We start from the raw sequence: 15,896 nt of genomic DNA on the forward strand, positions 1-15,896 counted from the left end.
CTGCTACTGCTTCAGGGCTGTTCGATCTGTCAGTCTTAGGATGGTCTCCCCCCAACCTTAAACCTTTTGCCTTCAAGCTCCTATTTTTCAAAATGTGCTTTTGTTGGCTTTAAGTCTCTGCTAACCAGTGCCGAGGGGCTCGTGCTCACTCTCTCACATGGTAAAGTTGGCTTACACCTGATTGGGACATTTAATTTACTAATAAGTCCCTAATAAACTGGTATATCATATACCTACGCCTGTAAATTAAATGCTACTAGTGGACCTTCAACACTGATTGTGCCACCCACTTATGTAGCCCTTTAAAATATGTCCAAGGCCTGCCACTGCAACCTGAATGCAGTTTTAAACTGCCAGTTCGACTTGGCAACATAACTCCCATGCCAAGCCTTACAACCCCCTTTTACTGCACATAAGTCACCCTAATATAGGCTCTATGTAGCCTATAGGGCAGAGTGCATGGTAAATAAAAAGATGGACATGTAACTTTAAGTTTTAAATATCCTGATAGAGAAAAACAATAACATTTGCTTTTCACTACTATGAGACCTATTTATGCCATAGGATATTAGGTTGCCTTATTACATTTAATAGAAGCTAATTTTTTAATGAGAAAAGGTAAATATGTCATGTTTAGTGTCTGACATTTTTTATGTAAAAATCCTTCTTAATAGTAAAATCGGTTTTAAGTTACAATTTAGTTCCTTGACCTCTCCAAGCGGTCCCACATCTCCCCCACCTTAGGAAGCTCCACTTGCTCCCCGTTCAGAAGACATGCCACTTCAAGATACTGATCCACTTATACAGAGCCCTACACAACAAAGGACCAGCATACGCCAGCCTTCGGCAGAGCTTCCTTCAACCCTCCTGACAACTGCGCGCAACCTCCCTCCACCTTGCTCACACCCCCGCATGCTTCAAAGCCGCAGCGGAGGTTGTTCCTTCTCCTAACTTGCTACCAGGTCCTGGGAAACCTCCCTCTTTGCCTCCAGAACTCACCCACACTACTGTAATTCAGGAAGGGACTCAAGACCTGTGCCTGGATACCCTCAGGTGTGATTAGCCACGCTCTACAAGTCATGATTAATTGATTGATTGAAGAAGGGTGGTCACCTTTATGTTACAGAAGGAACCAGATTCTGGAAAATGACATTGTTCACAGAGGCTAAAGCGTTGAAGAATTCGATCTATCCATAACACCTTGCTGTTGAAAGCAGCTGTGTCAACTTTAACAAGGCCTCTTTTAAGAAGAAGCCATTCTGAGTTAAGAACAGTATGCACAGATAGTATGTGGAGTCATGATATAAATATAAAAGTACCTCATAAAAACCTTAATTATGTCATCCCCTAGCAAAATGTATACCAATCATCCTTCAAAAGGGGCACACACATTGACATTTTGTCTAGTCGGATCCTTTAGTTTTCAGAATTATGGGAGCCACATGTTTTTTTTGTAGGGGTATGAGTTTGTCTGCTTATTTTTTTTCTGTTACTTTATTTATACTTGACATCTTAAAGTAAGTGCCCTGTTATTCTCAAGGGTGATGGTAATAAGAACCCCATCTGAGTTTTTCACCCTCAGACTTCACATACACAAAATAAGAAATATGCCATGGTGAAAATCTGCATGAAACAAAACGTGGGAATTGGTGAGAAATACTGATTCCTCCGTCTTATTCAACATTAATTTGTAATGACGAGTAATCCCTAGTCCCTGGATTTCTGATTCCTACTGTATCAATAGATCAGTAGGGTCGGTGAAATTCTTAGCCATAAAGTGTCCATCTACTGGGCATCTAAGGCCCTGATTACAAGTTAGGTGGATTCCATGCTGAGAATCCCAGCGGTCAGAATTACTGTTACTGGCCAGGATCTCCAAAATAAATGTCTATTATTATAACTGAGTCACTTCAGAATGCGAAATAACTCTGCAGACATGGAATTATCAAGCACTATTCTGAAGAGTAGTCCTTATGCCAAAGGGTTAAACGCACTCATGTATCAACTACTTTTAGCGGGTGCTAAATGTGTGCAGTTGCTTCTGTGTGGGGCAGGGTGGCAATAGGAGAGGTAGGGAAAGTAGGGGGAAACAAGGAATAATAGTTCTAGTATTGGAGAGCATTTAAACTCTCCGTTTGTGAGAGAAAAAAGTTGGTATGGATTGAGAGGCAAGGCTTGGCTGCTGTAGCCTCCAAGTGTTCATACAGTTTTACTTTCTGGAATTGCTGGCCAGTAAAATTGGTTACAGTGTGGGAATACCGCTCAAGTCATTATCAGCCAGACTAGAATTCCATACAGTTAATCTGCCTGATTCGTAATCAGTTCAGTAGTGTTTTTAATTGTTACATACACATAATTGAATATTATATTACTGTTTTTAAACTGCATTTATTATTTGTTGTGTTTGTAGGGTCCACCCGGCCTGCCTGGACTGAAGGGCGATCCTGGTACTAAGGGAGAGAAGGTAGGTAACTCTTTGTATGTAAAATGTTATATTTGATCAACAACTATTGGAAAAGCCTTTAGGTCTGTATTTAATTTGCTAACATCTATAGAGCTAGCACATTATAGCAAGACCCCCAGGAGAGAGGTACATGGAACGCACAGTGAAGGCTATAGTTTAAAAGTAGTCCCTTAGGCACTTCTATAAAAGCACTCCAGCAGAAGTGGAAGAATACATCCATGCAGCCAATAGCATTAGGTGAGAGAAGAATAGTCTACTTGTCTAAGCCAACATCTGGCAGCCAAAGTCTCAAGCGAAAGGCTGAAGAGGCCAGTGGAAGAAAACCAAAATGGGTGAATTAAACCCCTGTTTATGTATATTGTTAACATTAATTCCAATAGCCGTGCTGTAAAAACCCATACCTAAAAAGGTTTTATTCGCTTTTTGTATTCAGAAACAACATAGTATAGGCAAACTGATGTCAGTGGGCAAAGTTATGTTAAGTTATATTGTCAGTATACATTGAAGACCATAAGCAATACATGCTAGCAAGGAACTCGCAAAAAACATGTTTTCTCTTGAATAAATTAATACTAGGATACATGTACAACAAAATCAGTATTCATGAGAGCACTAAAGAAAAAAACTGAAAACTATTTATGACACTTGTTTTCTTGAAAAAAGCTTTATTGAGGAATTATTCAGCTCTTCCGTCATTAATTTGCCACTGAAAATATAAAATACTGAAATTCTTTTGAACTTTGAGAACGGCATGAGTGTTCATAAAGTCTGAGCCTTCAGATATGACAGCATCATTGTTCACAGTGTGGCTGCAGGAATCCGTGTAAAGAGTGCCAGTGTCATGTATATGTAATTAGGGTGCTGTTTTTAGGAAGCCAGGCGTATAGCCAGCATACAGAGTAAGGTTAGCAGAACAAAAGAAAGGGCCTGAGCAGTTTTCTGAATAGGTAATCATGCTGTGCAATTCCAGAGCTATACTTTGCTTACTGAATGCTGGCTTTTTACTGTTTAGAATCCATAAAGAGAGGTGTTGTACTAGAAGCAGAACACCACAAATTAAATCCATGCAGAGAAATGAAAAATCATTAAACAGGCTTTGTGAGTAAGGGATCGCTTGTTTTTCACAATAATATGCTTTTAGCAAGGACTCTACAAGTAAATATGGAGTAATTTCTCCAGGAAAATAGACTATACAATGGAATTTGAACTTTTCCTGCTGTTGGGGAGGTGTGTGTGTGTGTGTGTGTGTGTGTGTGTGTGTGTGTGTGTGTGCGCATGCAAAGGCACGTGGATGCGTGTGTGCGTTCATGAGTATTTCTTCATTACACGCGTTGTCCAGATAAGGTATGGAGAAACCTATGCATGACGGAATTTAGGGTATTCTATGAGTGTATTAACTACATATTTATGAATGTATGTGGCTAATGTGTGTGCAAGAATATCCACTACTGAATTGAAGAAAAAAAATCTAAATCAACTTTCACTGCAGAGAAACATGTAAGTATCTTTGTTAAACCTTTATTCAAACTTATGGCAATCCTTCTTTTTTTCTAGGGACATCCAGGTTTGATTGGTCTGATTGGACCACCCGGTGAGCAGGGTGAAAAGGGTGACAGAGGACTTCCCGGTTTGCAGGGAGCACATGGTGCTAAAGGTGACGGTGTAAGTAAATCATACATTGTTTCCTAAACACCTCACTAAAATGTATATCTTTCATGGAAATAGGAATATTTTATAATATGGTATAATAAATACAATAGCCAACACTATCAAGGGCTAACTCTCTATCGACCAGTTCAGATAGTCGTTTGTTCTGGGGGAAGGAAACTGATGATGTAGATCAAATGTGTTCATCTTTGTGTTGACATGGATTCATTTTGAGAGTTCTATTTTCCCGGAACAACCTAGTTCAAGCTTGAAATAATTGTACTTAATGCTGAGATTGTATCAATCAATCAATATGCTTAGAATGCCGGTACTAATTATTGTCGCTGCTTGCAGTCTAGATTCAGTTGACATGTATATGAAACAGACAGTGCTGTTCATTGGCTGGTGTGAAATTAGATGCCCTATCCTAGTAGTGTTAGCTGGGTTAACAACTGTTAACTGCCTGTTCACTCATTATGTGCCCTCACTTTCGACTCAGGCCCATAATGTGGGGTGGGCCACTGGCAACTTACTGCTACTGCTGAGGAGTTACATAATATATTGCCTTATAGCCCTCCGTAGCAGGCTATACCGGCTATTAAAGGCCCTCTCCCGCATTAAAAGCCCGAGCCGCAGGAGAGGGACTTTAACAAAGGATGGGGCTTTAATAGCCGTTATAGCCCTGCTATGAAGGGCTCTAAAGCCATTAGAACATTCTGCCACCCGAGGGCAGAATGTTCTAACAAGTAAGACAAAGGTTTCTCGAAGCTCTAGGGGATTTAAATCCCCTTGAGATCCTACAGGCCTTTGTCAAACATTGGAATGTTGCTCTGCGGGCCTTTGCCGGCCCGTAGAAGCAGGGAGCACTCCATTGTCTTCAGTGGAGCTCCCAACATTCCAATGTTCTAATCACCATTAACTTTCAGAGTAAAGGTCAATAACACCTTTCATCAAAGAGAAGTAACACTCTTTGCTCAAAACCCTTAATTTACTTGCTGAAGTCCTTTCTGGAGGTTACCAAGATGGAGTAGATTTACTATGGCACTTTAGGCCTCACGCATAGTAAATGAAATGTAAAACCACATATACAAAAAAGGAAAGTATTTAGCCAGCACTTCGTACAGCATTTTTTATTCAAAATTAGGCTTGGTTTAGATTTTTATAAACTTCACAGTGCGTCGTCAATACCAAAAATACTTCTGGCTCCTTAGATGCTAAACTCTTTATTAGGTACTTTTACAGAAAACATGAAAATACCACTGTCTTAATATATTTAACATTTTCAATATAATTTCTAAAGAAAATGTAAGTATATTTTCCTGTGTTTATCTTTATTTAGGGTATTGGTGGTGCGGCTGGCCCTCTTGGTCCACCAGGTCCTCCAGGTTTACCTGTAAGTAACCCCACAAATAATCATGTTAGTGTATTATTCAATGAAAAGTTATAGCAACAGATTTTATTTTTATATCTTTGTAGGGTCCTCAAGGTCCAAAAGGTGTAAAGGGATCATCAGTGAGTATTTTCAATTAGCAAAATGTTATGCAATGCTTCTCGATATTTAGGCTCATATTGGTTGCATGTATGAGTGATCGTAATATATATTCTTTAAATTGTTTGTAGGGTCCTTCCGGTCAAAAAGGTGATGGTGGCTTACCTGGTCCTCCCGGGCCCCCTGTAAGTATGAGAGAATGAGAACAGTCTTCTATGTGACTATTGTGTTACTGGGCAACTAAGAGACATATTTAAGAATGTAATATTAATGTTGGTCTCAAAGAGGACAGCTCAACAAATGAAGCAAAAAAGGCTTTGATTTGTGAATATTTTAAGATGTAAGAAATAAATGGATTACCTTTCTAAAAGTAACAATACATAGTGTGAAAAAAGGAAGAAGATCGCAGGATATTACACAAAGATTATGGAGAGTATTTATGGTAGGGCTGTCCCACAAAAATTCTAAATGTATGTGAATAGACCAGTTGAAATTTATGGTGATAATGTAGCAATATTCATTATGAGCATAACAACGGATATTTTGGAAAAGTACCCAAAAACTATGAATATCAATCAGTCAACTATACATTAGGAAAGAAGGGTCTGTTCAATCTATTTAATGAACTTGGCTGAATTCAGCATTCCTGGAGGCAAGCATTTTATGGTGGATGCTTAGTTATTACTTACTTGGAAGATTATCTATCTATCTATCTATCTATCTATCTATCTATCTATCTATCTATCTATCTATCTATCTATCTATCTATCTATCTATCTATCTATCTAGCTATATATATATCGAACTATCTATCTATCTATTGATCTAGCATATATATATCTAACTATATATTCATGCATATATATATATGTGTATATATATATATATATATATATATATATATATATATATATATATATATATATATATATTATACATACATAGCCTTCTCTCTCTCTCTCTCGCTCTCTCTCTCTCTCTCTCTCTCTATCCCTCTCTCTCCTATAAATATATATCTAATAGCAGACTACTTGAACTGAATAACAAACAAAATCACTGGGAGCATGACTAAAGAGTGACTTTTCTTTAGCAGTTCCCGCTCCAGGGTGCTAGCAAGAATTAGGAGTCCATATGTCTCTTTCTTCCAGCTGGATTTTCTTCTTCAGGTTTAGAGTTACCACATCTAGGATTGCACCAGTCACTGAATTTTCCTACCCAATCCGGTCTACATTTTCACCCTGTGCTCACCTTCTTTTGCAACTCTTTCACTTTGCTTTAGTGTTCCAAATTCTCAGAATCCCTATATCCAAAATCAAAATTTCTAACCCCTTTGTCCATTGGAAGTCTCTCTCTTTCGCTCTATCTATCCTATTATTTGTCCATCCCTCTCTTTCTCCTCCTAAGCCATCCACCTATTTAGAGTAGATGCATACCAAGGTAAGGTCCAAGAGCCACAACCTGTCTCGGAAGAACCTGCAAATGAATAGGACAAGATCTTGTCAGCCTCATTTGGGCTCTCCAAGTCAAAAGAAGTAGTGTGAAGGCTGCATTTTTTCTGCAAACTGTTCCTATACCCCTCTCAGAAGGCTAACTCTGTAAAGGAACCAGTTGTTTACAAGATCCCTGCCTTCCTAAGCTCAAAAGCCAAGCCATTTCCCTTTGAGTAAAGGGTTGTTAAATACAGTCTGACACATATATTGAGCCTCTGCAAGTGAGAAGAGTGGCAAAACTGGGACTTACCCAGTTTTGACTCAGGCAGCATAAAATACCATTGCACTAAAGTTCTCACAAACCTGATTTCATCATTAAATTAGAACAAAATAAACTGTGATTCATTTCACTAATATTTTCCCAAGTCAAGATAAAAATTAAAGATATTTTATTTGCTTAGGGCTGTTCATGGAGAAGCTAAACCTGCAGAGTGAAAACAACATTTGCACATTCAGTCATTGTGGGGACAGACTATATCAAATCTATAGTGTGTATTTTTTATACATTAAGCACTCTAGACTTACAAGGCACATTTTAGAGGTGACTTGTTAATAGCTATAAAATAGGTTTGATTACATGTCAAAGATATTTTTATGCAAATGAATACTACAGCTCACATATGACATTTACATCTGCTGTCCGTGCCATTGTTGTATTTTCTGTGCCCTTTTCTATGGCCTTAAACATTTTTGAGTATATCTATTGAGTAAAACCAATGTTAGAGTCAATGTGCAGACACTACCGATCAGCATAGTAGTGGGACAATGCACACAGTCCTAATACCATCATACATAGTACCCAAAAAAGGATGGCCATACATATAAAAAATAACAATCCTACAAATGCTTCTGGAATTAGGAATCATGAACAAAAATAAAGCCTGTATTCTGCAAAAGGGACTGAATATTAAGCGGTCACCTTACTCATTCATAATTTAAATTATTGCTAACACCACTACTGTACTGTTGTATTGTTGTATACTTTTTTGACTTGACCCACATGAATCTTCACATGTAGTTTGATGGTACTTATTCACATCTCCCTAAAGCTCTCTGATACCCTCGGGTCTAGCCAGTGCTATATAAAACAAAAACAAAAAATTATGCACATTTGTTTTCTAAATCTCAAAATAAAAAGATACTATGTTTCAAATCAATTAATGCATGGCATTTTAAATGCCAAAATTTCTTTTTAGGGTCCCCCTGGGGAAATTATCCAGCCTCTGCCTATCCAATCACCAAAGAAAACAAGACGATCATCTGATGACATGCAGGCTGATGCAGCAGATAACATTCTTGATTATACTGATGACATGGAGGAGATCTTTGGCTCACTGAACTCTCTGAAACAAGATATTGAGAGCATGAAATATCCAATGGGCACACAGAATAACCCAGCCAGGACATGCAAAGATCTGCAGCTTTGTCATCCAGAATTCCCAGACGGTATGTTGGTATCGTTATATTCATTTGCATTTGCTATGAGGTGTTTTCATAGAGTTAATCTTGTTTTACATGACAGTGGGGGATCCTGATCAAAACAAACAAATTACCATTCAGTGTGATATTTAATTGCTGCCAAAATGCTGTTGGGTGGTTATTTCTGTTATTAATCAAATACATTCCATGTTGGCTGTCTTAGACAATTGATTACACTTTTTCTAGATTATGGTGTCTGTTATGCATAATCAGACTTCTTGGAAGGAGATAGAGAAAAAGAAAAAGAGAGAGAGAGAGAAGTAGATAGAGAAAGCACGAATGAGCACACAGTTAAAATAATTGTCTGGTTATGTAGTAGTATATGTGGCTGTGCTCACATGTTTTTAGCAATGCTTGTAGTCTTTCCTGCAATGTTTTACGAAGCCAGCGGAAGGCAATGTTTCATACACAATGTTAAGTCTCAACTCTGTAACTAAAGTTCTGAGGCTCAGCAGATTGACAAATGTGTTTGGTTCATAATGTTCCTTAGATGCTTCCTTACCGAATATATTTTTGCTCAAAAGACTATCTTTATCAATTTGAGTAGAATTCAATTGGGAACAACCCACAGATCGACTAGTATACAGCTCCCTTGCTGACATTTACTGAAAACTCTATGAATACATCCAATAAATACTTTTAGGTACTTCTGGTTAACACATTGCAAATATGAACTGAAATTAGTGAGAGGGAAATTGTCAGGATACGTTCTTGCCTTTCTCAACCTTCCAACGAGAAACCATGCCTCACCAGTTGACGCATGTGAATATTGGTCCCAAGTGGCCAGACGCATAAAGCACTGTGTGTATCTCATCAATCCTTCCACAGGACTTGACCACTCTTACTTCAACCAAAACTCAATCTCTTTTGACTAAAGAGTCTGCTCCTAACTAAAGAGTCTGCTCCTGGCAGTAGGTCATTTAGACACCTCGCCGCAAGACTTTGGAATGGACTCCCTATCCATATTCGAAAAATTGAAGGACTTCTACCTTTCAGGAAAGCGATAAAAACCCACCTTTTCTGCTAATGTACAACCACCTCACTGTGACAGAACTAACACTCTTTACTGACACACTTCTTACAGCAAGCGCCGGGACATCCCTTGGCTGGGGCAGCTGTGCGCGGTACAAGTTCATTTAACATTTAACATTAACATTAACATTTTGTCAAGCTAGAGATGTGTGCTCAAGGCTTGCCCCCTTAATGTTGGAACCTCCATTTAAAAAAAGCCATAAACAGGTAGCGTCTCTTTCTTTGTTCAGTTAGTCAAATTATGCCACATCACGATTGAAGCAAATTTCACCACAATCAGCATTTCCCACATGGGGTAAGCCACATCTAACATCCTTCCAATCATACACTCTGAAAGGACACCCGGATACCGATGCAATTTGGATCACTTTGTGACCCCATCATGAGTATGACGTCCTATACAAATGTGAAAATCCAATTGTATACAGTAAGGTCCCTGTCTTATTCTTAAAGTGCCATGGGTGCTAATTTTTACCTGCAGCAATAGGAATGAATCGTAACAGTTGCATTAAACAGTCCCCCCCTCTGCAATTCATAACTTTATTAATGAATTTTGTATGGCTCTCTATCTTGACTTTTAGTAACATCAGATTACTAAGCATGAGAAATACGTCTGGATGTTGTCTTGAGTTAGAGCCCAATTAAAATAGAGTCCCATCCTGATGTTCTTTCTTCAAATGTAGGCTATCTGGAACATTTCACTTTTTTAAACTTTTCCACGCGCAAGTAATTTCGCATACGTTTAGTACATTCAACAGCAGGAGGGCCAAGAAGTGGCAAAAGCCTTCTTCCATATTTCTGCCTCCCCATGGTTTGTTGGCTAATTGGATGTGCCATTGAGGAGCACAGTGTCCCACGGAGTGCATAGTGTGATGTTAGCTTATTAAGGTAAGCATGTCAGTTATAAAGATAGGTAAAACTGTGTATTTAGTCAAGCAGAATTTTATAAACCTCCATCACAAATTTGCAACATTAGGCTTTTTGCTTGAAATGTTGGGTTGGTATATCATGTGAATTTTTCCTCAGGAGCATGTACTTTGGGTTGAAAGGTTTTGCAGGATACCGGCAGGATACTTGTTCAAGCAAAAAAATGTCTCTCGGCAATATCATTTCTGCCCCTCATATGGAAATAATAGTATTTAATAGATAAATGGAAAATTTCAAAAACAAAATTGTCAGCGAATATATTATTTATTCCAGTCTGTTATGTCAGTCGTCAATGTGGACAGTGTGTAGGACGTTGTTCTTAATCCACCCAAACCCTTGGAGCTAGTAATATGCATTATGTCAATGCAGGTGCAAACGTAATCTCTTCACATGGATTTTGAACATTTTGGAAAATTGTGAGATGTACCTTCTCGTCAAAATACAATGTGCAAATGAAAGAGTTAATTTAACTTAGGTGCCTACTTGATTTGACAGTGGTCAAAACAAATAAAGTAAGATTATTGTTTCTCTGAATGGAATCTGCATTCCTAGGAATAGTGAATAAAATGTTGAATATTGAATCCCGCTCGGCTTTAAGAGTTCGCTTCTGCCACGCCAGAGCAATCAGAATTGATATGCATTCTGTAGATCCTTCTTTTCAATTAATGGCCCATTCAGATCTCTGCTGCACAAATAAATTATGTTGGTTTTGCAAGTTTGAAGATCTACTAAACAATGTATGGAAGAAAATAAGTGAGGGGCGGGAACACTGAACGGGCCGCGTTCATAGAGTGAGGTGTATTTATTTGAAAGACTGAGCTATTTCCCACTGGAGATATTTTTTAATTAGTGCATAGGCAATTACATTTCTAATTCGTTTTTCGGTTTTAGATGAGGCTCAATGTGATACACTTGCCAAAGTTCTGTGATGAGAATGAGGTGCGATTTTTCGGAGTCCAACATTATTCATTAGCATAATGATTAGCATAATGATGACATCACGCGAAATGACATCAAATGCCCTTTGCTGTGATGATGGCATCACTGGAAATCATACCACGACTCAGGAGTTAGCCCCCCCGGCCTGGTGTCCTGTTAAATGATGAGGAGACACTGACTGGCGTTGTGTTTTCACCGTAATCCCCAGCCAAGGGCCTCTTTATGTGCCCCTGCAGTCACCTATTTAGGTGCCTCCTTTCCTTGTGCCCTTCCTCCAATGGTCCAAAGTGCCCTCTTTGCTTCATTCCTCGTGTGCCCAAATGCCACATGCCTGGCTTCCATAGTCACAACCAGGTGTAATTCTGAACTTTTCTAAGAAAGAGGCAAAATGCAATGTCGTCATCAATGTATGTGCAAACAGAACACCAGCAGGGCTTGACTAAGGTTACCTCGGGTTAACTTTGCTATTTCTGTCACAGCTTCTCCATCCCATCGCTGCACTTAGTTTTGCCGAGCATGATCTCGCGAATCTTTGCTGTGAGGAGGGGCCAGCCCTTTAAGACTCTTGCAGTCAGGGCATGGCACAAACTCAACCTACCCATTCTGGCATTGGACATCTCACCTCAAAACCGATTGCGGAGGAGGTGTGAGAGGCTGTGGTGAAACAGCTGAACTGCAATGTTCCAGATCCAAGCACCAGATGTACTAACATTAGGAATACCGATTTCCTAAATACAAGTATCTCAGGATCACAATTAGGAAATCGGGGTTCCTAATGTATGAAACTCTTTTGTGTTTCATAAACAACTTGCCTCATGGATATTAATGAAGTAGGTCACAATTTGCGACCCATTAGGAATCGTAGCCATCACAGGGATGGTGGCCTGCTAAGGACAGCAGACCACCATGTCTGTGATTGCTTATAAAGCAATCTTTTTTTTTTTTAATGCATCATGTTTTCCTGCTTTCCTTAAAGGAAAATGGGATGCATTTAAAAAGAAAAAGTGAAATTTTGAAGTTACATTTTTTAAGAGCAATATTTGTTTTCCATTTTTGTATTTGTTTCCATTCTGAAAGGGGACGGGGTCTCCTAGGGATCCCTTCCCATATGCGAATGGTTACCATCTCCTTCAAGCAGTCAGTTAAATTATGATTGTTTTGCGACTGTAACTAGGTCGCAAAACATTTATATATCTCATTCAGATTCAGTATTTTGAAGGGATGCACTAAACATGCCCCTTACCAAAATACTAAATTGCAAACACAAATTGTGATTTTGTTAACATGTTACCGAATCACTATTTGTGTTTTGTACATGTCAGAAACGCCCCTATCTGCAAAAATGCACAGGATATGTGGCATGAAGTCACTCCTGAAGCCTGCGTGGAAGAATAGCCAGTTGAAGCTAGAGGAAAACAGACTTAGATAGCTTTAGATGGGACGGTGGCAAGAAATTCTCCCATCAATAGAGGGACCTGGATGCAGGGAAATCTTTGTTTAATGACAGCTTCGTTAGAAGCTCTAACGTCATTCAAGGTGGCCTCAGCGAAGGTGTACAGATCACTAGCCAGGGAATTTTTTCTTCACATTGCTCACAAGCTAAAAGCAATTTCTCTGCACCATGCCTGGGCTTTCATGATGGCAAGTGCTCAGCGTTGCCCTTAATACCACATGATTGAGTGATTAGTTACCACAACACTTTGATTGGCCAGCTGCCCAATGAGCGAATATCAACCTGGGCACGGTCAGACGTAGTTTGGATTTGTAGGCCTAGACTGCTATGTCTGCCAACATGGAAACCATATTGTGCCCATAATTAGTTCTCATTGTGCCCAGAATACAATTCGGTTCCAGCTGATAAGAAGACAAATGTGCCCAAGATAGACGCGTGTCCTCAGAGGTTGGGAAAGATTGTGTTTTAAACATACTTAGATTTAGAAAGATAGAGCAAGGGGCACAAGAAGGGGCCAATGAGAGAAAGCAAGACTTAGAGCAAGCAAGACTCAACTTGTTTTTCTATGTTTATTGAATGCACTAGCAACAGATCTAATGTAATGTAACTGTAATTGATGTAATGCTGTAACACGTCTTAATTCTCATGTAAAGTGCTCTGATATATTCGGGTCTAACCTGGATTTCCTCATCTCCTCGTTGTGTCTCCTACCCCTTCCCCACCTCTTCCCGTCTTCATTCTTTGCTTGCCTCCCGTATTCCTTTCCTCACTCCCCTGAATCTCTTTCCCCCTACCTGCTTTGTTTATCCTTGTGCCGATGGTCTGCTCAATATCCCTCCCCATTGCCCTTTTACATTATCCCCTTACCCTTCTACATGCCTTGAACCAATGGATGTAACGCGCAATTGACATACCTTTCGTAACACTGAGTAACTTGTAACCTATGCAACCCTACCAACCCGACTCCCTACAATGGCCCCCTCTAGTATGCCCTTGTCCAAAGCACTCCTAATCCCCTTGTTGGGGATGGATCCAGCATTTTTGCCCTGGAGTCTCAGAGACCCTTCTGAGATAGTCCACAGTGACAAGAGAGTCTCACATAGTGGAGGACTGGGATTGATCCCCTTACCACTGGGAACCGTCTCCTACCCTGCTGGACGTCAGACACTGTGTTCACGCTAAATTTTTTACCCCCTCCCCCTCCTCCTCCCTCCGTCATTCTTCTAAGTGTGCCCATGACCAAAGCACTCCTCTCCCCTTGTTGGGTAGGGATCCAGCATCTATGCCCTGGAGTCTCAGCGACCCCGCTGAGAGAGTCCACCACAACAAGGGAATCACACAAAATGGAAGACTCGGAATGATCCCTTTACCGCGGGAAGAGGTCTCCCACCCAGCTGGATATCATACACAGTTACTTCCTTGTCCCCTTGCTGTGTCTCCTACCCCCTCACCTCTTCCCTCCTTCATTCTTTGCTTGCCTCCCACATTCCTTTCCTCTCTCTCCCCTGAATATCTCTCCCCCTGCCTGCTTTGTTTTCCCTGTGCCAATTCTCGGCTTAATCTCCCTACCATCGCCATTTTACATTAGCCCCTTACCCTCTACATGCCTTGAACCAACAGCTGTAACTTGTAATTGATGTACCTTCTGTAACAATGTGTAACTTGTAACCTATGTAACTCTCCTCATGTAAAGCGCTCTGATACCTCTGGGTCTAGCCAGCGCTATATAAAACTCAAGTAAATGAATAAAAGTAAATAAATAAATAAGAGGGTCAGAGAAAGTGACAGTCAAAGAGAGGAGCGGGACAGTAAGAGACAGACGGGCAACTAGAATAAAGACAAGAGGGGATAGACAAATAGGTGGATAGAGAAACATGGACAGATGGAGAAAATATAGAAAGAGATGGCTAGCTAGAAAGGTTCAGCGAAAGACAGATTAATAAAATGCTTCAGGTCATTCTTCTGCCATTTGTAAGTGCTGCAAATAACAGATGTTATAATGTCCCAGTTTGATGAAAGGCTAAGTTGGCCTTACTCGGATTCAAACAAGTGATTTGCAGATCACTACTTTGTTGCAGCAATGATTGTTAGGCTCATTAAGCTATGAATATATATATAACTAGGCAGGCCTATAGCCAGATACAGACACAGATATATAGACATTGTTAGTTTCACTTGTAAACGCTGAAACATATCTTTGAATGACAGCACTTCTCTAGGTTTGTTTCAACATTATCATTCTGGCAAAAAATACGCTCTAGTATGTTAACAGCATGCTTCTAGGCCTGCTTAGATGGCGTCTAAATAAACATCACTGGGTGCTAGCAGAATCTGTTCGAATCCTGCTTAATCGACCCAGGTGTACCTCCATCTCTTCCCATCAGCAGCATTAGAGCCCGATGACCCAGAGAAGCTTAATCAAGAGAATCTATGAGGTCCACTTAGCGTTTTACAATAGGGGCCCTCATTTTGTGACACAAAAGTGTAGAAAGTAGACACTCAAATCCTAACTTTGATCAGCGAGTCACCTCCTGACTCAACTAACAAAGATTTCATTTATAGAAAACAGTGGTTTTCATCGCAAATGCAGGTGCCCACCGATGGAACTCCTTGCCCTTACACTTTCAAAGAATAGACCATCACTGTTTCTTACATAAACTACTTACATCACATTTATTCATCCACCCTAACTGATAAAAGTATATTTATGACAGCCCACGATCCATTGCACAGAGATACAATTGGCAGGTAATTGATGCACTTTAAAAGTGCACACTAAAGTAAATAAGACACTGTAATAGTGTAGGAAACAGTTTTTTTTGTTGCACTAGTCCCCAAACTTTATGCCTGGTATTTGATGCAACTTTAACTGGAGTGCACTGGGTTCCTGCTAACCAGGTCCCCAGTGCAATGTCCTTTCCCCAAAACAAGGGAAATGGTCAATTGATCCCCAATTGACCAGGTCTTTAGCACCTC

At 39.8% G+C, this 15,896-nt stretch overlaps 1 protein-coding gene across 4 annotated transcripts in view; it reads left to right on the forward strand.

Annotated features, from left to right (window-relative positions):
- COL11A1 (collagen type XI alpha 1 chain) overlaps positions 1-15,896 on the forward strand; it is a 393,450-nt gene that overhangs the window by 362,576 nt on the left and 14,978 nt on the right. For all 4 annotated transcript variants that reach the window (XM_086954309.1, XM_086954306.1, XM_086954313.1 and 1 more), the window contains 6 exons: positions 2,411-2,464; positions 4,019-4,126; positions 5,451-5,504; positions 5,588-5,623; positions 5,732-5,785; positions 8,287-8,536. In XM_086954309.1, coding sequence (XP_086810435.1) covers positions 2,411-2,464; positions 4,019-4,126; positions 5,451-5,504; positions 5,588-5,623; positions 5,732-5,785; positions 8,287-8,536 — 556 coding nt within the window. The remainder of the gene's footprint in view (positions 1-2,410; positions 2,465-4,018; positions 4,127-5,450; positions 5,505-5,587; positions 5,624-5,731; positions 5,786-8,286; positions 8,537-15,896) is intronic.

The sequence above is a fragment of the Lissotriton vulgaris genome, chromosome 1_1 (genome assembly GCF_964263255.1).
Source record: "Lissotriton vulgaris chromosome 1_1, aLisVul1.2, whole genome shotgun sequence".
Taxonomy (NCBI): Eukaryota; Metazoa; Chordata; class Amphibia; order Caudata; family Salamandridae; genus Lissotriton; species Lissotriton vulgaris.